General features: G+C 30.8%; 3 protein-coding genes across 3 annotated transcripts; 2 read left to right on the plus strand and 1 right to left on the minus strand.

Annotated features, from left to right (window-relative positions):
• The first annotated feature begins 1,486 nt into the window (after positions 1 to 1,486).
• LOC145743033 (uncharacterized) lies at positions 1,487 to 4,588 on the plus strand. The gene is made up of 5 exons (XM_082560894.1): positions 1,487 to 1,898; positions 2,631 to 2,810; positions 2,939 to 3,049; positions 3,247 to 3,360; positions 3,819 to 4,588. Exons 1-5 carry the CDS (start codon positions 1,847 to 1,849, stop codon positions 4,022 to 4,024), a joined length of 663 nt encoding a protein of 220 aa, XP_082417020.1. The 5' UTR covers positions 1,487 to 1,846; the 3' UTR covers positions 4,025 to 4,588.
• A 2,444-nt stretch (positions 4,589 to 7,032) lies between these two features.
• On the plus strand, positions 7,033 to 9,182 carry LOC145743357 (uncharacterized). The gene is made up of 4 exons (XM_082561298.1): positions 7,033 to 7,411; positions 7,941 to 8,039; positions 8,099 to 8,242; positions 8,341 to 9,182. Exons 1-4 carry the CDS (start codon positions 7,068 to 7,070, stop codon positions 9,080 to 9,082), a joined length of 1,329 nt encoding a protein of 442 aa, XP_082417424.1. The 5' UTR covers positions 7,033 to 7,067; the 3' UTR covers positions 9,083 to 9,182.
• A 451-nt stretch (positions 9,183 to 9,633) lies between these two features.
• On the minus strand, positions 9,634 to 18,451 carry LOC145741629 (uncharacterized). The gene is made up of 15 exons (XM_082559242.1): positions 18,307 to 18,451; positions 16,646 to 16,762; positions 16,291 to 16,458; positions 16,007 to 16,123; positions 15,759 to 15,900; positions 15,486 to 15,593; positions 14,505 to 15,386; positions 14,228 to 14,351; positions 13,919 to 13,956; positions 13,608 to 13,834; positions 13,077 to 13,500; positions 12,306 to 12,966; positions 11,189 to 12,192; positions 10,178 to 11,081; positions 9,634 to 10,100 (listed from the first exon to the last, which is right to left on the minus strand). Exons 1-15 carry the CDS (start codon positions 18,337 to 18,339, stop codon positions 9,938 to 9,940), a joined length of 5,112 nt encoding a protein of 1,703 aa, XP_082415368.1. The 5' UTR covers positions 18,340 to 18,451; the 3' UTR covers positions 9,634 to 9,937.
• Between the last annotated feature and the right edge of the window lie 9,244 nt (positions 18,452 to 27,695).

Genomic DNA, 27,695 nt, shown 5'->3' on the forward strand with positions numbered 1-27,695 from the left:
ATTACACGTAATATCTATGATAATAGGTAAGTTGTTAAAACACCCGATTTGTGACGTCAGTGATAACACGTATTTCAGTTTAGTACAAAAGTTTACTCCTGCGTTTGACAATTTTTTAATGTTTTGTTTAATTTTATTTTAATTTAAAAGTGTTAAGAATCTTGTTAACTTATTTTATATTTGGTTTGATTGTAATTTGTTTTTACAGAAGGGGTATTTTACTCCGTTCTTTTTTGTATTATACGATTAAAAAATATTTGGAATCACTATTTTTTATGATTATTCGCCCAAGCACAATTCTCTGCTACTCCCTGCCAGCTCTCTGGCAGAAAGACGTTGGTGATTATTCGTCTAAGCAAAATTTGATGCAGTGGTTTTTTGCCAGCTCTCTGGCAGAAATGTGGTAACAATCAAGGGGACGCAGAATTTGAGGAACCAGAAAATGAAGGAACGGAAAATGAAGGAACCGGAAAATGAAGGAACGGAAAATGAAGGAACCGGAAAATGAAGGAACGGAAAATGAAGGAAACGGAAAATGAGGGAACCGGAAAATAAAGGAAAGCAAAAAAGGAGAGGGCGGAATCTTAAATACTAAAACGCGGAAATACCGTTGACTGTTTATTTAGGATTACTGTCATTTATTTGAGAACTGATAAGCGATAATAAGTTAATTTTTATTACCCCAGCATACCCTAACCCTCTTCTATAAAATGCCCATTTATTTCTAAAATAATATTGACTTAAATACAAATAAACAGTCAACGGAATTTCCGCGTTTTATTTTTTTAAGATTCTGCCTCTCCTTTTTTCACTTTCCTTCAATTTCCGTTCCTTTATTTACCGGTTCCTTCATTTTCCGTTCTTTCATTTTCCGGTTCCTTCATTTTCCGTTTCTTCATTTTCCGGTTCCTTCATTTTCCGTTCCTTCATTTTCCGGTTCCTTCATTTTCCGTTCCTTCATTTTCCGTTCCTTCATTTTCCGTTCCTTCCATTTCCATTCCCTCATTTTCAGTCAACCCACAATCACCCGAAGGGACAAAAAAAGGGGAACCGAATCTTCAGTCTAGCTGTCTAGTCAAAGTATATATATGTAAAATTTTGTTTTAGTAAAACCTACAGCAACAATCAAAAACACAGTTGGTTTAAAGGGTTTAATTGTTTTTTTTTACAACTTTATAACTACAAGGTAAGAGCACAGTTTAGTTAACATAGTTGTTTAATTTCTTATAAGCAATTTAGCCTTTTTTTACGACCTGATAGCCTGCTATATTTTTTTATCATTTTCGTTGGTTTGGCTGTTTGTACGATTGTAAGGCAATTATTTTAGACGATTTATTTGTAAAAAAAACGTAAACTGTTTATAAAGAAAACAAATATAACATAAACGCTGTAGGATCATTTGTATATTACTAAAAGAATTAATCTCATGTTTAAATAAGAAATATTAAATTTAGTTTTGATAAGACTGTAAATTTGACAACAATTGTTTCTTTTATAGAAAAATTGTTTTAAAAATAATAATTTGTGTTATTTAATTGCATTATACTTGAGAAAAATCCTTTTATAAGTTATAGGACTATCTGTTGGGTTTGTCACATTTTTGTTAAAAATAGCCAATAACTATGTTGTTATTAAAAGAAATAAAAAAATATTAGTTTTAAAGGAAATAAAACGATTTAAGGCCTATTGTTCCACCTTTAACACTACATTTATTTTATTTTTGCTATATGAAAGTTGTAAGTATAAGCTAAATAATTATAAATTATTTTTTTACAAGGAAATAACTAGTTTTGAGTAAAGTTTTAATTCGAGTTTGTAGGTTTATTTTAAGATAAACATATTCCGGATGAACATGGAAGTAGACAGTGATGCAACTAAATTTCAGAACAAGAAACCAGGTAAAACTGTTTCATGTATTTTTGTAATTATTTTTTTACCTTTATTTATCTTGGATGTGAAAAGGTCGACTTCCTGATCCAAACAATAAGTAACATCGGTTACCCCAACCCAATCTGGCAGTTTGGATTATAATTGCCTGAAAATTATAAGTGGTTGATTAAGTGTTGGCTCAGTAGGGGTTCATACTGTTTATAGCGCCTTACTCGAAGGAGCCACAGCATTAGAGCAGTGGAGATTGAATCCAGGACCTCATTTAGTGAAGCCAAGTGTTCTGACCACTACACAATGCTGCTGGTTCAATTATTCTTATGTTTTCTTTGAACTGTTTGAATACTATTACCAGGAAGTAATAGTAAAACAGAACAAAAAACCTAATATACCATCTTGCAAAGAACTACAATGAATCATGATTGTAGTCATGTGATATCATAATACATTTCATTTTAGAAAAATGTTCTTTAAATTTTCTATTTAAAAGTTTGTGTTAAAATTTTTAACAACAAGATTTTTTTACAAATTAATAGCAATTTTTTTTACTTAATTTTAAATTTACTTTCTTAATCTAAGATTTTTTAGTTCTAAAAAAATTTAATCAAAAAATAATTTTATTACAAATTTTATTTTATTTTTTTTTAATTTTTTATGTTTTTTTTTTAAATTTTTTATGTTTTAATTTTTTATGTTTTATTTTTAATTCCAGGCTTCTAATTTTTTAAGTTTTAATTATATAGATGAAGATGTTCGAATGGAAACGCAAACATACCGAGTTGGTGGTATTAATGTTGAAACAAATAAAGCTCAACCCTCATCCAGTAGCAGTAATATGAGTGCAGAAGAGAGATTTAACCAACCACGCCAAACTAATACTAGGATAACTGCAGGAGGTATTAATTTGGATGTCAACTCTACAAGTAAGTTTTAACCTATTTTTAATCGTCTTTTCTCTTTCTAAGCTAATATAAGTTGTAGGTAATATTAAAGTAGACCTTCACATTTGTTTACGACATTTTGTTATGATTTAATATGAAATAAATAAAAGGGAAAGGAAACACCAAAAGAGTGCATTCAGTCTTCAACATTAAAGGTGCAAAGATTCAAAATGCCAGCATTGGAAATACAGGTCCTGTTGAATTTAATACCCGTGAAAAAAGTAAGTACCAAAGCATAATAACAACTTAGTTTGATATTTTTAAAGTCTAAATAACCTTTTTTTTCACTTTAAAAAATGACATAATATTAAAAAGTGATATCAAGTGATAACCAATTTTTACCATACCTAATTTTTTTATGTAGTTTCACAATAATTTAACTGTTTCTTAACTAATATTTTTTAATGCTTTTTAATAGAGTTTGAGGCTGGTGCAATTGATAGAAGTGTGAATATCGATGGGGGGCATTTTATGCAGGCAAATATTGGAGGTCAAGCCTCTTATGATAATGATGGTGCCAACATTAATATTGGTAATATTTTAAGTAACTATATAGTATTTGCAATTTGCTTTAATGTATTAGACAAACAGCATAACAACAAGCAATTTAGAAAAATTGGTAGGCCTATATTATTTTTTTTAGTTAAATTTTTTTTTTCCTTGGTACATCAATGCAATGGCCATGTGTTAGTTAATAATATTGAAAGCGGCATTTTGAAACCCTCAGATTCAGATCACTGGTACTTTTTGGTTCTCAGAAAAACTCTTTTAGTGGCTATTTCTCTCTCTTACCTTACAGTGTTCCCTAATTCGCATTTGTACTTTACAGTTTATCTAATTCTCTTTCATACTTTTCCGTCCTAGCTTTCTATACTATTTCACTGTCCTAACTTTCTCTACTATTTCACTGTCCTAAGTTTTTCCGAAAACCATAAAGTACAGTTGATCCCCAGATTCTCTTGGGTTTTAAAAGAAAAAAACATTTTTTAGGACATCCTGGCAAAGGTGATTCTTCAGCTAAGCTCTCAGGTGAAGCTCTGGTTAAAATAGTTCTTGAAACAAACATCACTGCAGAAGATCTGATTGCCTTGATAGATAAAAAATATACCATCAAGCAACTCTCTAGTGCCCTTCCTGTGCTCTGCCCACCTGCACAAATTTCGGATCTTGCAAAAGCACTTCTAACCTGTGCCTAACTTTTTTTTATTGTTTTATAAAAAAAACCTCTGTTAAATCCAACTTTTAATTCCAAAAGTTCATCTTTTTGTTTAGTTGATAAAAATAAATCTAAATAATAGTTAAAGCTTTTTACCAGGTTTGAAAATGTGTCATTTACATAACCAAGCTTTATTTAAATGTAAATAACTAAAGGACAGCATTAAAGATGCAATTGTTTTTTAAAATGGATTTAACTTAAACCGCTATTTTTTCATGGAAAAATTATGTTTTTTACCCTGTTTTTTTTTCTAAAAATCAACATTTAATTTTGCTTTGCCGATATTTATGAAATTGGTTTGATTTTATATTCTTAACATTATGATGTCGTATTTTATTGTAAATACTGTTGTTTTGCTTATGTAAGTTTTTAGTTTATGATTATGAAATTTAATTGCGCTTTATATTGTAAATATGCATATTTTTTTGTTTTAATCTTCACAAGTGAAACTAAAAAGTTAAGCATAAGATTTTTTGTATTTTTATGTAATTTGTTTGATTTGATGTTTTATAGTAATATTAGAAACTTGGTTATTCAAATTTTAGTTTCATGTTTGTTCTTTATAGTTTTTAAACTGTAGAAAGAAAAATTTAACTGGGTTTTACAGGTAATTTTTTAAAAACAATGTAGGTATATTAGGTAAGAATTATAGTTTTTCCCTTTTTGAAACTTTTTTTACAAAAAAATGATTAATCTTGCATATGTCAACAACGTCTTCTCAACAATGTAATACCAAGAACTAAAAAAACAACACTTTCCAAGTTGAATCAAGTACCAACAAATCTTTTCAGCATTCAAATTCGTTTTATTGTAAGGGCTAATCTGTTAAAGTCCACATCAAAAGCTGGAACTCGAGTATTTTTGAAGTGCATCTGTTACTTAAGTTTTTTTTAAATACAGAATTAAGTCGGGCATTGTGTAGCAGATTCCAAAACCCCACTTGAGAAATAAAAAAGGTGAAAGTGAAACGATTTTCGCTACTGGCAAAAAAAACGTTGGACAGCAACGTTGAAAAGTATCATCTTTGATTTAAAAGTTTTAATGGAATTCATTTATTGTTAATTTTAAAATGATAGATTTTTAGCATATATGTTCATTATAGCATATATGTTAAAAAATTACTTAGGGCTATAAAAATTTATATATTTTTACAGGTATTAAAATCGTTAGACTCTTTGTAGGCAGTTAAATAGAAGGTCACAAAATATAACACACTTCTCAAATGTATTGGTGTAGTTATTCTTAATATTCGTGGGTGCTTGTGTTTGCACAGTTGTCTGCGAAGGGCTGTGCAGATTTAGTTCAATGAATACTTTAAAGTTACTAGGCAAAACATTAAAAAAAAATTAAGTAAAAGACCATGTGGAAAGGTGTGCCATGTTTGTTTTATTAAAACCGACGTTTTTATTCATGTGAATGCACCCGTAACGATATTTTTCCACAACTGGTAAAATCTCTGATTTAGGTTATACAATAGATTTTCGTGTTAAGAATCAATATTGTTGGTTAATTGATTAAAATAAAATTTGCTGGATTTATTTTCTTTCAGTACAATTAAGAATATATTGGTAAAGTTGTGCTGATGCTCAAAGATTTGCGGTATATACAAAATAGTTTTCAAACGTGTGGTATTTAAGCCTGCATTATATAGTAAAACATATTTACGTGTATACAAGTAGAAATGTTTATTGTAAGTATATAGGTTATAGAAAATATAGAAAAATTTGCTCAAGTAGGTTTATAATGAAACAGATTTTCATGAAGTAGAACAAAGTAATTTTTATATTTTGAAGAACAAATGGTATGCACTTTTTATTTATAATGTTGGTATAGCCTATAGTATAATGTTTTTAAATATGATTTTAAGGCATCAATAACCTTAAATAGTTACAAAATTGCCTTCACGAAATTTAAATTGTCATTTTACCCATTGTTGAAATCTGATTTTGACGTCATAAATAAATCCAGCTGTATTATACACGGGCAAAATATTTTGATAGTTCATATCTGTAAATCAGAAATAATAACATTACGGTCATGTGTACGTGTTTTAATCTTTTTAAAAAGTTAATAATTTAGATAAAGATAATATTTTAATATCTATTGCCAGGTAATAAAATGTGTTAAAAAGAAACTAGTCAACTAACAGAAGTAACATATTTTTGTAAAATTTAATTAATTTTAATATAAAATAACCATGCTGTGTATTCAAGTCCTTGTAAATTTATTTACGGTTAAGTCGGCAAGATTAATGATACTAATATTTACATAATGAAATTGTTTGGGGAATTATTCTTCGTGTAAATATGAAGACAATCAGTTTCAAACCAGTGTTTGTAGTATATTGGTTGGAATTAACATTTCAAAATTAAATTTTTTTGTTGAGAACCTGCTAGAAAATCGCAACCAAAAATGTGAAATCTCCAAGTTCATACTAAAACAATTTTAGAACATACATTGTTGTTTTTTTTCTACGCGTTGACGTTACTGTTTGCCCAACTTAAAAAGGAGCAGAGAACATTTATTCAAACAGAAAGTTTTATTACTTTTGTAAGAAGCGTGCAAACAAATGAGATTGTTTTACGATGTGATAGCACTTACTAAATCTAACACAAAGAATGACCAATTCGAAAAAAAAAACATATTTCAAAGTTATAAATAAGTTGCTATGGTTTTATTTTAAAAGTGTATTGAAAATAATACAAGTTATCAAAAAAGGGTACAGCTGGTTAAATAGATTCGCTAATTGTCTTTAAATATTTTATTAACAAAGTTTATTATACTTTCTAAGCATAAAGTAACATCAGTTATCCAGACCCAGTCTTTAGTTGCCTTTTACAGTTTGGGATATAGGTTTTTATAATTGCCCAATAATCGGGGTGCTAATAAAAGTATTAGCCTAGCAGAAGTTTGTTTATAACTACTACACCACGCTGCCGATTAACGATAATAACAAACTTTTTTGTTTTATTTTAGTAGCAGAATTTACATATCTAAAAAAGTTGTATTTTTATTATCATGCAATGTTTAATATGACAAATAACTCGACTTCACCTAACCATAATAATGAAACGACTATTATTCGACCTTCAATTAAACGATCACTGACGAGTTACAGTGCACACAATGGACATGATTTTGAACGAGATTTAACAAACAAGAAATTGCAAAGAAGACTAAAATACGACGGACGTCACACAACTATTCCAGATTCTAATAACAGAACTAAAAACCATGAATTTGGAAACCGGTGTCCAGCTACGTCGTTTTATTATTACACATCTAGTTTTCCTTCTTTGTACTCGACATTTAGTGATAAGGGACTGCAGTTAATTGGAGATGGCAACCTAAACAAACAATCGCAAGCGTAAGCATTGCATTTAATGCGCTTTTATTTAATATTTTTTTTTATAGAACACTTATGTATGTTTACTTCAGGAAGTCTTGGGTTCGATCCCCACAGCTCTTATTCTGTAGCGCCTTTGAGTAAAAACTTATAAACGATATAAAGTTCTGCTGATCCAACACATAATCAGCAGCTTATAATTAGCGGGCAATTATATTTACTATTATTTCAAACCTCAAAGGCAACTCGAGACTGGGTCAGGGTAACTGATGTTACTCTGTTTAGGTCGTGAAGGCGACCTTTTACACCATAGATAAATAAATGTACAAAAAAATATTATTTTCACTAATTTACTAAAAAATACTATAAAAAATATATAAAGCATAAAAAGTTGCTACCCTGTTACAAAAATTAAAATATCCACTGTACGGCGGGCTATCGACTAATATTCTAATAAAGCATCTTTGTAAAATGAGTGGTCTATACAACTTTTGAAATAACGCAATACCATTTGCCCTTGTTTAATATAATTGTATAATATTTGGTACAGATATTCTTCAACAAAACGACATTCGCAAGATTCTTTCAAACCCCATTCTGTTAATCAAACTTCAAGAAAAATACCTGAAAGTTCCCGATTTTCATGGAGGTATGGTTAAAATATCCATAAAACCAAATAATATTTTATTAGATTGATTTTTTTTACAGAAATGTTCAACAAAGTTTGCCGCCAACACTAAATAACATTCATTCTACTTCAAATCTAATTGACACGACGTCAGATCAAAATCAAAGTTCTCAAAATATTAAAAAATGCTTATTGAAAAAAACAAAAGCTACTATTACCCAAATGTAAACATTTATTCCAATTATTGTTATTCAATGTAAACTTTAACAAGCCTTTTTTAAATAGCATGCAAGCTTTTAATAAAATACCTTTTTTATTTTAGTCCTAATCGACCAGTGACTACATGTCCAAGTAGAAGGTTAAATTCTTCCTTGGTAAAAGATTTAGATGCCAAAATTAAACCAACGCATGTATATGTTAACTCAATGAGCATTTGGAATGGTCCAAAACTTGATGGTATAATGAAAACACCGGTCTTAGCCTACCCACCGGTCGTATCAAGCAATGTACTGCAACGTAATACATCGCACTCAAGAAACAAAACCAAATCGATAAACAATTGTCGGGTTTCGTTTGCACAATCTTATTTACCTAGTTCGCCGCCTTTAAAGACCAAAACGACTAAAATTAACGCTGTTAAACCTTTACATAAAACACACGCGAAATTAAAATCCAACAGTTTTATTGATCAAAATAGTAGCAGTGTTTCTGGGACTTTAGAAACCGAAAGTAATATTTTAAAGTCTCAAGAAGAAACTGATACACATATTAAGTCTGATTCAGCTTATAAAAGTCAAACTAACACTCTAGAATCGCACAACAAGGTTGAAAGTACAACAACAGTAGCAAACCATCACAAAAACTTGCCTTCTATGGTACCTATGCAACCTACGACGCCCAATATGTCAATAGTCAACCGAGCGAATCCCAAGTTAAGTAACTTTCTTTCACCAGAGCAGTTAGTTATAAGAGAGTCGGTGGAAAAAGTACAACGATGGATTCGAACACTACCCAAACATTTTCATGCAATCCATAATGTATATTTACCTGTTACTACAGAATAGTTTACAATTTTATATTTTAAATTATTAAATTTTATATTTTAGTTTAACGTACATTTGTTTTTTTTTACACTATGTCTATTTTAGGTTCGTGTCTGTTATACAGTCCTTAAGTTAACTCAATACTTTTAACTTTAGTTGTGATTTATTAAATCATCTAAAATTTATGTTGCTGGTATTATTATGTATGCTGCTTTTTGGAATAAAGATTCAAATGTAGCTTATTAATGTTAAATTATTTTTTGTTTGTTTATAAAACAGTTAATCAGTGAAGGTAGAGTTAAACTGATAAAAATTAATGATCGATATTTTGCTTTTGTTTATTTTCGTATCGTGCTGGCCTAAGATTTAATTGGGTGTGTTATGCTATAGCAACCAATTGCATACGTTTCTTGATGGTTTCTTAATTGTATTTAAATGCGATTTGTAAGTGCTTCTATTGGAATTGCACCAGTCTATTAAGATACCGCCTTTCTGCTATTTTCTATAAAATCTGAGAAGATTCTATGAACAGGTTATAGCACTAACAAATCTAAATGTTTTTAAAACCTTAATTTAAAAATTTTAAAACATTAACATTGATTTGTTTTGTTTAAGTACAAAAACGACAAAACAAAATACACTAAATAAGGTCAACTTAAACAATACACGACATGAATAATACCATATAATATTTTACAGGTGGAGGAGAGTTGAAAAAAATTAAAGAAATAAAACAATGTGGCTATTAATTGCACTTTGTAAAAGTAAAGATAGGAATATGTTTTATTTGCTAGTTAGAAAGTCAACAATGGTAAAATCACGGCCAGTTTTACCTTAAAAAAAGCTGAACCAAAAATAAATAAATTAAAAATATCCTCAAACAGCCTCCACTCCTGTATAGATTGGCCGGGGTCTTAAAATCCCTGCACCAGATTGAAAACTTCTTTTAGTGAGGCGAGATTCATTTCGCGAGATATCAGGATGGGGTGGCTTAGAAGTTGGGGTGGGAATTCCCCTTACAAAGGAAGGCGACGAATGTCTGTCAATAAAATGAACACCAAAGTTGGAAATTGTTGTATTAATTTATTAAAAAAAAATTAAAAAACATAATATTACCTCATTGGAACTTGTGCACTTATTGGCGAGTTGCCTTTTTCAACAGAGGATTGGCTAGAATGACGTATTACTGAAGCATTCTCGTAAATTGGTTCCGATGAAGAGTTAGACAAAAAAGCTTTCGGCCTCGTGATGTAACTTGGTGGTGGATGACCATGGTTTAACGGAGCTAATTTCTTTTTTTGAACCTGGGGTATTCCAGCAGGCGAAGTATTTGAGGAAGGCGATATTTTTACCGAATTGGGAGACGGTAATTTACTTGGGGTTGAAAGTTTGGAAATTCTTGAACCTGATTGAGATCTTTTACTTTGAAGAGCTGGCCCACTTGAGTTGATGGGAAATTTAAATTCGCGATCGAGAAGGTTTTTAGGGTCAACTGATTTGGCACGTTGACCTATTCGAGATTGGTTCGGGGTAGATATTTCTTTGGCAGCAGAGGGTGTAGATAACTGCTCAGATCCCGGAATTCTACTTCTTCCACGGTAACTAATTTCTGAAGAAGAGCTAGAAGTATTTGAGGAATTTGTTCCCATTTTTCTTCCAGAAAATCCAAAAGAACTTGAACTGTTGGGTTTGTTTTTGCTTATTCTTTGTGTTTGCGTAGCAGGATGGTCAGACGATCCTGATGACGCAATACCTTGGTATCCAATTACGTCACTACTAAGATTGCTTTCGATAACGTCTGACGGCAAGGAACCAAAACTCGATCCGGTACCAACGAATTCCGTAACACTATTTCCGGTGCTGGAAGGAGGTACCTGGGCCCCACTTTGTTCTTGTAAATCGAGTAAGCTATTCCGCTTACTAACTAGTTCGGCTTCAACAACTGAACTTATAAAAGCTTTTTCAAACACTTTTTGGTGTTCTGCGTAGTTAATTTTAAGCACCTCTTTGTCCGCTCGACCTAAAAATACAAGACAAACTGTTATGAAATTAGGCGACCCATACATTTATTAAAACCAAGTTAAAACATTGTATTTATTTGCAAAAGACGCTTACACTTTAAATTACCTGTGCTGCTAGTTGTTGAACTTCCTTCATTCGGACTTTGACCACGAACTGATTTCATTTTAAGATCTTCCCTACTTCCCGAGTAGTGGTTGCTAACATTTTGAAACATCCTTCCTATTGCTTTACCCGGGGGTGTTGACCTTTGTTGCCTGTTTGTTGGTAGTTTTGCGTTACTTTGTGTAATGAAATGAGTATTTGGAGGCGAAGACCGGACTATAGTTACACCGGTAACAAAGACGTCACCATCTGCACCTTTGATCCAATTATTAGGGTTCGTATTTAAAGGCATGTCCGGGTTAATTCCGCTGTAACAAGGCGCCATGTTTTCGTATGGGTTTTCATTTTCAATTGCCACTTGGTCAATATGGGGAAAGTTTTCATATGGGACTTCTCTTTCTATTGCTTGCTTTCTAGCGGAAGTATGTTTTTGTTTTACAGGTCTCTGCAGTTTAGACGCGCTTGCTCCTAAATTATGACCTGGTAATATTTGAAACCGTTTGTTATGATTTTCTTTGAGCGAATCGGCAACTTTTGCTTCTGGTTTTGTATTAAGACTTACAACACTGTCATACCAATCCGTGTTTTCTTTTTTATGCGTAGTGGATTCATTTACTTGAGGTTGAACATCACGCAAATTGCAAGTTATATTGTTAGCCACAATGACCTCGTCATAATAAGGAGATGTGACGTTTGTACATCCTGGTATTTTATCGGATCTTTCTATCGTACTACCTTCTGCATACCCTTCATCTGACACGACTTCCTCCACAACATTAGTTAGTTTAGTTTCTTGTGGATTCTGTGGTGTACCCTTCGGGTAAGGTTGGCTAAGTTTACGGCCCACAGCTAAGCCACTGCTATTCCCTAGTAACTTCTTAGAAGCCATTTTGTTACCACCGTCTTTTCTTAATGGAGGATAGGTATTTGGTTCAAGAGATAAGGTTCTTGGGTCAATACTTGATGTGGCAGATTTTACTTGTGTTGTTTGAGGTATTTCCTTCGCTCTAAATTATTAAAAATACATTGTAGAAATAAAAATGTTTTTTGAAGTTTACCTGTAGATTGTTACATACAAATAAGAAAACAGTATTTGATTTATTTACTATAAGAAACTCACTTGTTTTTATTACTTGACTGTGCATTTTTCTTATTACTGGAAGATGAACGATTACCGGATGATGAACGACTAAACTTCGCTTTCATAACATTCACAAATGAAGTTTTGTGGTTGCTATTTTTATTTCCTGAGGTTTCTTTTTTCTTATCATTAGACAAAGAGTTTTTGTTCTTCGTAGGTGCAGGCGTACTTTTTGAAGAACTTCTTCCCCTATCAGAAGGTTTAGCGATTGAGTTTATTTTACTGGCTGGAAGTTTCGAAGTTTTATTGGCCAACTTGGGTATTGTCTCTTTTATTTCTTCGAATTTAGACGCTTTAAGTTCTATACTTTGTGAATTAAATGACTTAAGTGACTGTAATGATTTGCCAGAATTTGATTGCGATTTAAAACTGAATTGTTTATCAAAAATATTTTGACTAGACCCGATGCTACTTTGGCGGTTCCAACTATCAACAGGAGATTTTACATAAGGGTTTGTGGATGGAAATCGAGGTTGGGGCGGTGTATTTAAACCAACAGGGTGTATTTTATCAATTCTTTGCGCAACTTCGGGGCGTTTATTAGACGACAAATCACTACTTGTACTTCTGTGACGCCGTGGTGGCAATTTTGAGTTATCCTCACTGTTTTGTCGATCTGTTTTTCGACGTATTGCTGAGCCTAAACAAAAAAAAACAGTCTAAAAAATAAATATTATTAAATATACGGTAATTTCGAAAAAAATAAAGTAAAGTTTATGTTTTTAAAGGTGTTACACATTAAATACTAACCTTCGCTCATACGACGTGTTCTAAGGTGATTTGACTTTTGATCGTTTTTTTGTAACAATAAAATTTCGCTGGATTTTGTAGTTGAAATTGTTGGTTCGTCAATTTTTTTATGGCCAGGCAAATTCGTTTCGCTAAAATTCTTTTGATTCAAGTTGTGATTTATATTGCTAGGTAATTCAGAAATGTTTTTGTTTATAACTTTTGATTTCTCGAGTGAAGCCATGCTTGCGTAACCACAGCTGTTATGATCTTGAGGTGATCCCATCGGACCAAAAAGCATGTGTGGAGGTGGCAGTGGCGGAAAGTCCTCTAAAGTTTTCTTTTCTTGTGTGTGAGTTACAGAGACATTATCATTTGGCCTGTTTCTCTCCAAAGGGGAAGACGGAGAAGTTGTTCTTTGGTGAAGTTGAAGTGTGTTAAAGTTCTAAAAAAAAAATATTTCAGTTTAAGGATCTAAATTAAAAGCTTATATTACAGATATTCTTAGTTGGTACATCTGCTGTTTAATTAAATAAGACACCATTAGCTTACTGCTGTATTTATTTCTTCCATTCCCTTTCTTCTTGCCTTTTCGTTTTCGGTAAGAAGATGTTCATATAAGTGATCTAATGATTGGGACTTTCGACAAGCCGCTGTATATGATTTTCGTCGCCATCCTAATAATTTTTGTGAAATATTCTCAGGTGAATTTTCGTTCGATTGTTTGAAGTTATTTGGTTTCCATAAGCTTAGTTTGCCAGTTTTGATGTCGGAGGGAACTGTACAAATGTAAAATAATGTCAATGCACTGATTAAAACACGTGATTTTAAATTTCCTACATAAATCAGTTCATTAAACTTACCCGAAGTTTGAATATCTAATGACGGGACTTTCTTACATCTAAAAAAAATATGGGCAAATTGCTATTAATACGGAAATTGGCAATTAAAGGACGTAGTAAAAGTGATATAATAAATAACTACGAGTACTTATGTAATTTTAGGTATGTAGCGCAGGTTACAAGACAAGTGTCAAGTTTTATGGATAATTACTGACTTAGTTGACAGAACGTGCAATTTTAGGAGGTCTTAACATGCGTGTGAAAATAAATGCAATTAAGCGTTCAATGTTGTAATTTGTTTTTAGCTATGCTGGTAAGCTAAATACTTACTCATTTATTGTGTCATCCAATAAAAGTTCGTTTTTGTTAGATATATCGTTTGTAGGTAATTCAGTTAAGTGACCACTTTGAGAGTAATCAGATTGAGGAGGCGGGGGTGGTGGGGGTGGAAGATCTAAATATTTTGTTTGAAATGTTACAAGACTTATCTGAGTATTACTCTTGTATTGTTTAATTTTCCTAACACAACTTAGTAAAACCTTATTTAAATGTCGTACTATTGAACTTGTAAAGAAATTTAAAACTGTTGATTAAGATTAAAACTTACCAGCTACTGATGAGCTTCTAGAATGTGTTTTTCTACCAATGGGTGGAGACATTGTATTTGGGGAGCTCATTTTCTTTAAAAAACTTTTTTTATTTTGTTTTTCTAGCGACTTCTCAGGACTATTTTGTTTCTGAGTCGTTTGATTTTGAAATACATTTGTTTGTTTTTTTGGTGTTGGCGATATTTTTGTTAAACTGGGTTCGCCACATTTTTCTATCATTTCAGTTGCAACCTCGCTGTCTAAAACAAGACTGGATGGTCTTTGGTTTAAAACAGGTTTCGTATTAACATTGCTATAATGTGTATGGGATCTCAGCATTCGATTTCCCCTTTGAAAGTTTGAAACTGGACTATTGACTTGATGATTCAAATTGCGTTCAAAATGCTTAAGCTCCACTTCGTGGTAAGAGTGATTGTCAAAAGACTGACTTCTCTCCAAGCCTCGCCCTGAACTATTTCTTTCGCCTTTTAATTTATCTTGAAAATTTGACAATGCTGTTTTGCTTTTTTGTTCTGCTTTGCAATGTAATGCACTAGGATTGTGTTTACATTTCGAGGTATCATTGGATGCACAAGTTAAACAGCCTTCTGTAGCACAAATATTTGAGGGCGTTGCGTAATCTGCTGTATCAGAATTTTTTTGATTTACGTCGTTTTGTTCGGGTATGATATCTAGAGGAATTGTTTCGTTAGGTAGGTCATGATTGAATGTTACTTCCTGAGGTGCATATTGGACTGATTGCAATTTCTGAAGTTTGGAATACAGCTCGACGATGTTGGCAATATCGAGTTTGTAATCACTGGTATTTCCATTTTCTAATGCAGATTTACCTTGTTTATGTGATTGAACTCTGCACAGTAGGTCTACCAAAGGATCATTACCTGCAAAAACAAAAAGTGAATAACATCGGATATATAGAAAAAAATTACAAAAACATTGTTTACGTTTAATAATAAAATTGTAAAGTGCTTGTTTTTTACTTGATTGTTGATGAACACTGCTGTGCAAGTTTTTATAAGGTCCTCCAGCTTCAGAAAAACTATCAACGTTGGGTGCCATTGCAGGATTGGTGTTTATTACAGCTTTACCTAAGTATTCAAAAGATAGATAGTTTTTTTACTATATAATACAAAAAATATAAATAATTTAACGTCAAAAAATTATATCGTATTGATAAAGAAGTTTCAATTTATTTTATAAGTGCATTTTGTTTGACAAAGCTTTAGGTTTTATCAGTAAAATCTCTCTTTTACCCTTATTTTGACTTGTCGGGACTTTGTTTTCGGTGAGTTGTTGATTATGTGATGTGAGGTGGTGAACTTGTTTCCGTAGATTTAAACACTCTGTTTGTAATCGACGTTGAATCATTTCTGAGTGAACAACTTGCGCTGCAACCTATAGACAACGGCCATATTTAGATTGACATTTATATTATTCCAAATTTTGCAGGGTTTCATAATTTAAAAAAACTAAAAAAATCTTGTCTAGAAATGTTAAATACTTTGTTGTATTCTTGTTTTTGTTTCTCAGCTAATCGAACAAGTTGGCTGTTCTGATCTTCCATTTTCTGAACTCGTTCGTTTAAAATTAAACAATAACTTCGAAAATCGTCCATATTCTATAAAAAAAAATGTATATATATTACTCAGTAGATTTATATATAAATTTGTCGAAGCCACGGTGTTAAAAAATGTACATTTTAATTAATAAGTATTTGTTAAATTAATTTAAACAATGATTATTTTACCATTTTTTTTATTTTAATATTAATATTGTGTATATTACCACTTCTGGTGTGCTGTGAGTTTCATATTGCTTGTCAACTCCATTAACATAGGACTGATGTAGCCCAGCATTGTGCATGTTACTTTCATCCTTCATCTGTTGGTGATTTGTCAAAGGTAAGTCAGAAGAATGGCCATTCATATTGTTGTACACAGTAACGTAGTTGTGCTTTAAAAAGCAATGGTTTAACTTTTATTTATTTACTTTTCAAGTCACGGTATTTTATTGTATTAACTTTCCATTGCGTTTTGGCTGGTTAAAATAAATATATTATGTGGTTTACCTTAGGCAACTTATAAAAACACTTTTTGTTTATGCAACTTCAAATTTTTTGTAAAACATTGAAAAATATTACCTCTCTGTCATGTCTTGGTGATTCCAATTGACCGATAGAAATCGCAGAATTATGATCATTTTGTCGTAATGCATTTCGTAAAGATTCTTCCATGTTATCGTAGTCAGGTTTATGAGTCTGCAAAACGTTTACATTAAATTATTCAAGCTTTAAACTAACTAATTCCCTTTAAAAAATTTTAACATTTTAAGCCAACCAAAAGTATATCTATATTTCTAAAAGATGGTATTTGTTTGTTAACAGCGACAATTTCAATAAATTAATTTTTACTTTTTTGCTCCCAATATTTTAAAGTTTATATTGTGTTATTAAAATGTGTTCCAATAAATAAGCGTAACCACAACAAACAAAAATTATCTTACATAAAAATTTAAAGAAAGGAACAGGTTGTATATATATGGATATCCTAATCAAATGTATTGACAAACACAGGCTAAACAACGAAAACTTCACATCCAATGTTTCACATAAATTATTTAAAGCTTAGTTTATATAGGTTAAAATAATAAACCAAGGTCAATAGCTTTTAACCTTTCCATCCCTATACCTTTACCATTATAATAATAATAATACTAGTAATAGACATATGGGCGTTTATTTAATGGAAAAGCTATTGGCTTATCGTAAAATCTTAATTAGCTACGACTTTAAAAAAACATTAAATGTACTTTTATATAATTTAAATTAATAAAAATCTGTTACAAAAGGTAAAATGTTAAACACAGAAAATTACTAAATTAATATTGGGGCATTGTGAAAGCAAAAATCGGCAATTTGTGGTCACTTGTGAATGATTGGTGTAGGACCCATTACCCATTTCTTAAATAAACACTGGTAATGCTTACATAAATATAGATAATGGTTTATTACTGCATTAAGATTAAACTTTAACAAGATTTTTCTGTGGTAAATACACACCATCCAAAAAACCTAAAGTTTAAAATCTGCATGTTAACAAAGCATTTAAAATATTAATACAATCTGATTTTTGTGGTTATGTTCTAGTTGGTGTATTTTGGTTTGTTGTTTTTATGCTCATATATAAATTTTGTTAAATAAAGCTTATTTTTGAAAAGGCTTTTGAAAATGTTGTTTTAGCCCTAATGACCCTTGGAAGACCGACTTTTTTGGTACAGGTGCTGTATGGGAAACAGGACTTTGAATTAGTTTAAAACTTTAGTCTTTTTTATTAGAAATTTTAAGCCTTTCATTGTTTTTATTTAAAAGGATGTTTTGTTTAAAATAAAACTTAAGACCGAACGGAAACAAAACAACCAATGAGGCCAACTGAGAGTAGAAAGAATGATTTTCTCTGTAACATTAAATATTAGGCTTAACATTTTACTACTATAACTATTTCAAGTAAATTTAAGTATAAAATACTGTTTAAATTAGCTTTTACTTCACTGTTTTATTCACCAAAATGTCAATTTAACTTGAAACTAAATCCTTAAATACCGGGAAAAAAGGAAACTATTACTTAGGGAATAATTATGTTACACATAACCAAATGGCTTGGTTAATTCTCCTTATCTTATAGTTAAATAGTGTTTATATATTTCCCTGTAAGAATAAGGCACACAATGTACATTATTATATCCTCCTTTAATGTGAATGATGTACATATTTAAGTAAAAGTATAAGTTAATTAGCTAACTTACGTTGGTTTGCTGGTTTTGGTCGTGAAATTTCATTGCAAGTCGCTCAAAAAGTTTGATTCTTTTTCCAGTTGTGGTGTTGGCGATTTTTGATAAATTTCACATTCGTTTTCAACTTTCTACGTTCTTTGTTATAAAGAATATATTACTAAATATCTAAATAATAAAAAAAAACTATTGGACTAACGTAAGTGAATAATAAAATGTTTTCCATGCGACTTTCTTATGAACCTATGATTTGTAAATAATCATGTCACATATACAAGCAATTTACATTCCAAACGCAACCGCATTGTTATATAGTGCAAGTCAGGAATTTAACCTTTGGTCCGTTTACTTTAATGTAGGTAATTACATATCAACAACCTCAACCATTTTAAGACATTCTTAGCAAGTATGGTCGACATGAACGTTAACTTTAAATAGTTTTGTTGTGGTAAGTTAAATTTTAGGTCTGTTATTTTTTCGCAAATACTCAGCCTTTTTGTAGTTACTTGCCAAAGGTGGACATTAACAGCACTTTATGGGTCACTAAATATCGCGACCGCTTACAAAAACGGGTAACTAACATAGTTGCAAACTTTTACGAGCAACGAGTATAACTTTTGTTTCTTTAGGCCCTAATGCTTTGTTCAGTTTACGAGTAAATTATTTATGTGTACTTTCTCAAACGTACTAACAAACCATAACTTAAGCTTTTTAAATGGTCTTAACCATTTGTATGACATTAAACAAAAAATGATTCACAAAGTTGGTATTAGTATCAGTTAAGCATGATAGGATGTAGGATACAGAAAATTGACAACAAATTTTAAACAAGCTGACACATATTTACTAAACCAATTTCTAAATGGGCCAAACTCTGCTTCGGTAAGTAATGTAATCTCGATCTCAACTTGGTTAACTATGACATAATGGTTCTGTAATATCACACCAGCATACTAGTGTAGCGGTGGGTGATATAACATGCCGCAGACATAGTCACCGATAAGACGCGACAATTTTAATAATGATGTCATCGTAGCACAAATAAAATAAAATGTAATATAAATAGCAGGTGGCGAAAAATTTTAATAATATCCGTACGATTAGATTAAAAATAGATCCTAGGCTCGAGGGATCAAGTTATATATGCCAGTAAAAGCAATGTCTATTATTTACGCTGAGTTTTTTTTTTGACCCCCGACCGCAAATTTTCCCTTGAGATTTCAAGGTGTCACAATACTTTGCCGTGACAGTAATTGAAAAAGCAGGGCAGTTTTAAATTTAAACACGGATCTAGTAACAAAAATATTATTTTTTATATTTGTGTCAAAAAAATCTAAATTGTTGTCCTCAAAGATAACTAGCGAGGGCAAAATGAATTTATTGCTAGTTTAAGAATGCGTTTTTTACATCTTACTTTACATGTTCTTTTATATTATATCAAACTAACGTTTACTGGTCGATCTTATATTATATCAAACTAACGTTTACTGGTCGATCTACTAAATATCGTTCTAGTAAATTATTTATAACTCAAATGGTAAATGTATGACAGTTTTAACTACTGATTGCATTGAAAATAATAATTACATATCTTTATGAAAACTGTGGTTTCTATTTTTTTGGTAGTTTATTTATACATTGATTTCAAAAAAAAGGTGTAATTACTGTCTAAACATACAATTCAATACCACAATACCCTTTAATTGATCTTTATTTACTAACGAATAAAAACCTTAATGAAACAAGCCTGCCTTACTGGTATATAATTCACATTAATTTTTAATTTTTTTTTTTTAATTTTAATTTTAGATTAATTTTTAAAACTTGCTTTTTTATTAAATCTTTGCTCAATAAAATATAAAAAGATAGGAGCCTATACTTTATTTTGGCTGGCCCAAAAGTAAAATAACTTATTCAAAAATAAAATAAAACTTCGTTACACAGAAATATTATTAAAACAATACTTGCTTATTTTGACTATAACAACAAAACTAGGAAATGAAATACACTCTTGAATCTATTCAACAAGCGAACACTTGAGCTGTGGTTTACCGGTATATAACTAAAACACGTCCTGCTATTACATCCTTTCAGATAAATATAAAACCTACAACCTTGAGGTGATATGAAAAAAAGATAAGAAAAAATAGTTTTGCGAATGACTATATTTAGTGTCAAGTTTACAACCTGTGAGCTGTTTAACACATTTCGTTCTTTTGTATCCATTCATCGATTACCAATTTTTTGTCAGTTTAACAAACAACAATAGCCAGTGGCTATAATAAATTACGACGAAGCCAAAGCTGACTAATTGTGTTGCTGGTTTTTTCTAGCGTTGATATGTGACTATTTGAATAGACATTCACACTTATTGATCCAAGTAACTGCCGTAATTTATTGAACTGAAACGTAGAACGTAAGTTCTCACGACGTACTAAACTTAATTGTATAGGTAATTACATACGGTAAGACGCCAAAATTCTTCAGATATCTAGACTCTTATTTTACAAATAGACTTCATGACTTTTTTTAAAAGGTTTTAAGTTTTTACGTAGGCCTTTGTACCTAATTAGGCATTTTTTATGTATATACAAAAATTAAGTATGTACCACTTCATTTCTCGTTTTTAAAATGACAATTTTCTAAAAGCTAAGTCGATTTAATGTCTTATCATATCGCTCTAAAAAAAACATAAAATAAAAAAAAATTATTTCATCAAGAATAAAAAAAACAACTTTTGGTAACCTAAACAAATGCCTTAAATTATAATTAAATTTATAAGGACTCGGAACAAAAGCAATACAAATCTTACTAGTATAATATTACCTATATGACAACCAATTATAATTTTACAACCCGACTGTAATGAATATGTCAATTAAATAAGACCGGTGTGAAAAACACCCAAGCGCAGATATATACAAAACGAAGATAGTTATGACGTCATGGGCATCATTTTTGACGTAATAAGGAATTTGTTTTGACATGTTTTAGACGAAAACTTCGCATCGAACGTTGATCGTTAACAATTTTTAATTGAAAGCCATGCATCATGTTATGATTTATATTCGTGACACGCCAGAATGTCAGTAAAAACTTGATTGCCTATGGTAATTTATCTGCAAGGAAAATCTTCTCAAAGCAAATAAAGACGATGAAATCAGTAACAACATCGCAAGCTTAACCACATACCTCAAGTGGCAGAAAGGTTACTTAGGCTGCCTTATCAAAACTTGATCGCTTTTATACGCTTTCGAACAATTTAACCACGCGTTTGACCTGCGTATTAAAAAACATAATACAAAAATTAAACCACCTTATTTTGTACCTTCACACTTTTGCTTGAAGTGACTATTTTCTACAATGTTAACAAGTCTTTAGGTTATTTGATTTTTAAGACAAAGACATTAAAGATACTTTAAAGTTACACATTTAAAAAAATCTTTCATGGTTATCTTTTTGACCGTGATAATGAACTATAAACAACGTATATCGATTTACAAGCAGATAAAATAATTCGGTTTTTGTAGCTTAAAAGTTCATGACAAAATTGCTGTTTGAAAATAAAATTGTATAAAACACCCTCTTGGAATGTGTAGCACTTGCACAAAAGACATATAACACTGATAAGCAGACTTCATTGTGTTAGTCCTTCTTCTCACAGGTATCTTAGTTGAAAAATGATCGTTATTGGTAATCCAGTATGTAAATGCCACAGTCACATGCCTAAAATGAATAGCAACATAAGTGTCTCTTTTTTCCAAAAATCGCGTATACCCAGCAAAACCAAATTCAATGAAAAGGGTAACTTTATATACATACACAGATGCAACTTATCTCTTACTGACGCACGAACACAATCATACTTAACTAGGCTTCTTGCATGACTATTGTTCAGGATTTGGTGCTTGCATTCAACTGAATTAATTTTCGTAATCAGATCTAGGCCGCATTTATCAGCTATTGTGTCAAAAATCGCTCATTTAAGAATGTTGTTGCTGGAGCTTTTGTAAGCTTTGTTTTGTGCACTTAAATCTATTTATCTCGGAATGCATTTATATTAAGTTACAGACTGTTGATTAGAAAGACTCGAGGTTCAACTGTTAGTTATTGTTAAAAGCTGCTGCAAACAAAACCAAAAAGCACTTCATTGGATTTTTAGTAAAAAATTCCAAACAAAAGGCAATAATAAAAGTCGGATACAAATCAACCATGGTTTAAACCTACTACCGAGTCTATTGAACAGTTAGTTACAAAATCCTGAAAAAAGTCAAAAACAACATTGTACTTATTCTATCATCTCTTCCACCTGTAGAATAACAACTTGTGACTATCAGCCTATTAGTCACAGGTGCTACACTGCACTCAGCACATTTTATAATCCTATCACAAATAAGTTTGCAACTCAAACCTAAACAGTGGCAATGAACCATCGGCTTATATACACATAACAACTATATAAAATTAAGTAGAAACTCTGTTAAATTTTTTATCGACACGCATTCGGCATTTACATAACTTCATTTTCGATTTCAGGTGACAATACGAAAATTCGGCTGTTATGTCAAATACGGATGCTATGTTAAACATTGTTTAATTATTTTTGCAAAACACCTGCGTAAACCGATTGGCTAACACCATTTAGTAATCCACCAAAAAATGTCTTACATCATGCGTTTAAACCTAAGAACTAGCATATCAAAATAACTTTACCCATAACAGCTATATCTGTCCTGTATTAAATCAATGTAAAAAAAACTTCGGAAAACAACTTAAAATGAGACCAGCGTGATAATAACGACTCATTTTATTATAATACAAGTATAGATTAGCCATTCTTTGTTGTACTAGATCGCTTTTATACAAAACATCAAACTTTGCCATTTACTATGGTAAGCGTTACTTAATCTGTGTGAAGGCATTTAGACCTACATTAGGTTGATCACATGTTTAACAACGGAAAAAATTCAAAAAAATGAAACAACAGCTTTTTGTTTCCTTAGGTAAAATGGATTAAATACTACGTGTTATTTTGAAATCTTTTATGCATTAAAAGTTAATGTAAAATATCTGTTTTTCATTCAAACGGTTTGAAAATAGTAAAATTATTTAAGGGGCAAGACATTAGCTAGAGTCATTTTCCACAAACTTTAAAGATTTACTTACATGTATAACTACTTAAAATGAAGTGTGCCCTTAAAAGATAAATCCTCAACGTTTTAGCGAAGTTTTTTGTATTCGTTTAAATTATGGTAATTCGTTAGTCATTACGAAATGGATTTGGTGACACTTGAAAACGAAAATAGACAGAAAGGAGAGCGTCTTTAAAATTTATATTATTTTACTATAGTAATACCTGCTGGATAAAAAACAACAACATTAAAAATCGTATACTTTCCACTCGAGTACACCTAACTAGTCAAGCGTGCAAACTTGAAAACTTTAAAGTGGCTCTAAAATAAACTCAACTACGATATTTATTGCGTCAAGAAATAAAAATATTTTAGCGTATACTTGTCTAACTAACCTAAAGGTTAAGATCTTATTCTTTGGCGCTTTTAGTTTTAAAATTATTTAAAATACAAAACTTATACTTTGTTATAAAGTTTGTAGGCCTCAACTTTAATTGAAAATTTTACAATTTATTCTGCTTTCTGTTTAACAATTTCTAACTGGATCAGTTCGTTGTTAACTGTCTAATGCTATTATTTTTTACAAAAACATACATAAGCAAATTCCTTGAAATCTTTAAAGCGACGATTTGCCAGGTGTGGTTGAAAATTAGATAAAAATATCACGGGCCAAACTAATCTCATTACAGGAACATTCCTACAAACTATTTTCAACGTTACGAATATTTCTAGTAAGAGCTGAACTCACTTGCCCAATACCTTGTTTGTTTACATGTTTAAATAACGGTCAACGCGTTAAAGCACCGCATCTGTATAAATACCTAGCAAGTTACCTAAAGCTACATCGACATAAAAATAAATCAAATATACAAATTCCTTTGAAAGCTTTCTGTAGTAATAGATACCGTTTTGATAAACGCATTCGGATAATAATAAACAAACTGTGTACCAATTAACCTAAACTTTAATTTGCAACTTATAAAAAAGCAGTTATAATATACCTGGTATACCTTTAAAAACCTGACTTGAAAGGTACACACGGCCTGGCACATCACAACAACTGTCTGTCGTTTTTTTCCCAGCGTTTACTCGTATTACAGCCGGCGAGCGTAGACTAAATTTTCGAAGCAGAAAGGCGATTTGACAGACCTTAGCGAGATAAACTTAAAGTAAATGAGAACCCGAATAAGCTCAACAATATTCATGATTTCACAAAAAAGGCTTATAGTCGACCAACGTAGCGCTGCTAAAAGTTGTACATATAAAACAACTAGGCTTCGTTTGTTACATACATTTGATTAAGTTATACAAATATTTTTTAACTGTCTATAAACTTAACAAAATCAGATAAAATGAATTTTTGAGTGGTCTTAGTTGATAGTACACATTCAATAAAGTTTGCCATGATGTTCTGATTTCAAGCAATCAACGATGACCTAAAATGTCAAGGACATCAATTAAGTCATTTCGTTTGATGAGACTACGTAATATAAACGTTAAATAAACAACGTTTATCTTAAAAATCATTTATTGCCTCTTATAAAAAAATGCACAACTGTAATTCAACTTTTATGTCATAACTGTATTTCGACATTCTTACTAATACAGCCTCATTAAATCTATTTCGTTTAAAAATACTGATTATGCCTTACATTTATTAATTCATCACACTATATATTTAATAAGAAATCTCTATTCAGTTAGCCGCTGCAATTTCTATAAAGAACTACTATTAACTTTAAAGAACAAAAAACCTCTTTCAAATGAAAAGTGATTTAATCAATTTTGCGTCCTAGTGCTACAAACATTTGTCGTCACATTTCGGCCCAACTGAACCTTTATAATAAAACATTGGTACGGCGCCATGCACGACTTCACACGTGACGTCATCTTTCTTAAATGTTTTCATTCGTTAAATTAATATGTCACAAAGTTTTCAATTAAGGACTGCTCTCTTTTACATCTTTCAAATGGGAAATTTAAATACTTCATAGTTTTTTTTATAATTTTTGTTATCATTTTTATTACAAAAAGTTTTTACTTTATAAGTTATACGCGGTTAAACTTAATGTTAATACGTATTTAAATATCGTTTTTTTCTTTCTTTTGTCCAATCGCATTTTTATTAATCAGTTTAACTGAAAATACTTAATAATTTCTGGCATTCTAAATTACAATAAATTAATCTCTATTTACCACATTAAAGCCGTCGTGAAAATAAAAACTGGCTGCTGTGATTTGACGTTCTGTCTGAGAAAACCCGAATACCAAAGGTTATACTCACCAAAGTTAATGACATAATTCGTTTAGGATATTATAAGTTTCGGAAGTTTTAATCTCTAATTTCTATCTGGCCCATATGCTTAAGTAATAAGAAATATTGAAAGATTTAAATAAACATCCTTATGGTAAATTCACAGGCAGTTTTTGAATCGAAAGTAAATGAACTGTTAATTAAAATATTTTGTATGATAGTGAAAATTGGCTTGATATTTTTTTAAGGTTTAATAGTTTAACAATATTTAGCCTTTTTTTTTGCTTATCCTACCTAAAAAAGTGTAAATCTTAGATTTTAAACTTTTAAAATTTAAAAAAAACTTTAATAATTATTTATATTTAGTTAAATTAAAAAATCTAAGATTTAAACTTTTGTGCAGCATTAGCTTTTGTCTAATAAGTACTGACTAATTAACATTGCGTTTATAAACTCGCTATACATTAAAACAGATTTATATTATCTATACGTCATTATTTTTTACTACGTCGTCTGATTTTTTACTTGATTTCCGTTTTGTTATTTTTTGTTAGAAGAAACTGTTTAAAAAGGAAACAATTTTGTAAACATTTTGAAATTTAAATAAAGGTGTATTTCGCACGAATTGTAAGAACTACGTGAACAGAGCCCAAATTATGGGCTCACGTTAAATGACCAACAGTTAAATAGCTGTTTTGCGCCCGCGGGGATTTATATATTTGGGCAAAATTGTGACTTAATTTAGGTTATTTAAAAACCAAATAGCATACATTTTTTTAAATATAAAACATGTAAAAACGGATTTTTCAATTTTACCTAAAAAATAAGGTTTTTTAACGTTTCTAGTTTTTGTACTAAGATCAGCGTTTCGTTTAAATGATAGCACTGTTAGAAAAAATAAATTTGCGTTAAAAAAACTTTAATCCAAAGGCACGTTTTAACGTGTGTTAAATCTGCGGGCCTTGTTAAATACGGAAGCTAGCAAATATAATGACCGGCTTGTGGGTCGTCTGATTCGCCGACGACATCGTGATTTGATACAAATTAACCGGAAACCTTTCATAAAAACACCGAGTTACATCAGCGAACGAATTTTACTGGTAAAAATGAATACGAAATAGTTATTTCTAGCTGACAAATTAAGTAAAATGGTTCATAATTTTGTTATAAAAAATATTTATTAACCGTCATTTAAACCTCATTTTAACTTTGTTTTAACTAAAATGAAATAAAATCTGGGTTGTTGTATTTTTGGTATTCTAGTAGACTGTTTCCTCAAAAAGGCTAAACTTTTTGTTTATGACCTCACAATCCCGTAATTGGCCTAAAAGTTATCATTAAGAAAACTAGTGACGTATTACTGACGTCATGGCACAAGTTAGTTTATTAGTGTGCTGACACCTTCACAAAAAATTTTGGAAATAAGACGTGTCGAATAAAATAGTTTAAAACAAGAATCTTTAACGTTTCATTGTATATACATATGTATGTTAACATTTTTTACAAAGATAGAGTTTTATAATTGTATTGGACTTTACTAAAGTATTTTAGCGTTTCCATTTATAGACAAACAAAATATAAACGCAAATATTTTCAAGTTGTGACCATATCATTTGTTTCCGTAAAATATTTTAACCCCATTTTTTAAATAGCATTAAATGTTTAGATTTGGTTGCCAGGAGTGCAAATAATCAAACATAACTTTAAAGCGTAACAGAGAATTTTGTCTTTTAAAGTTTGACAAAGGCATATTTTTCAATTGAATCATCTTAAAATATGTTATATGTCTCACCTGGTCAAAATAAGACAATTCTCAACATAAGCAGTTTGATGCTAATTCGTTTGACTTAGTAATATGTGACTAACCATAAATCACAATTTTCTCCCTTTTTATATTTATTTATCCCCGATGTGGGAAGGTCGACTTCAAGGCCTAATCACAGATTAACAGCAGTTACCCCGACCCAGTCTCAAGTTGCTTTTGGCAGTTTGGGATATTATTGATAATAAATGCCCGC

Source organism: Corella eumyota, chromosome 2 (genome assembly GCF_963082875.1).
Source record: "Corella eumyota chromosome 2, kaCorEumy4.1, whole genome shotgun sequence".
NCBI classification, from domain to species: Eukaryota; Metazoa; Chordata; class Ascidiacea; order Phlebobranchia; family Corellidae; genus Corella; species Corella eumyota.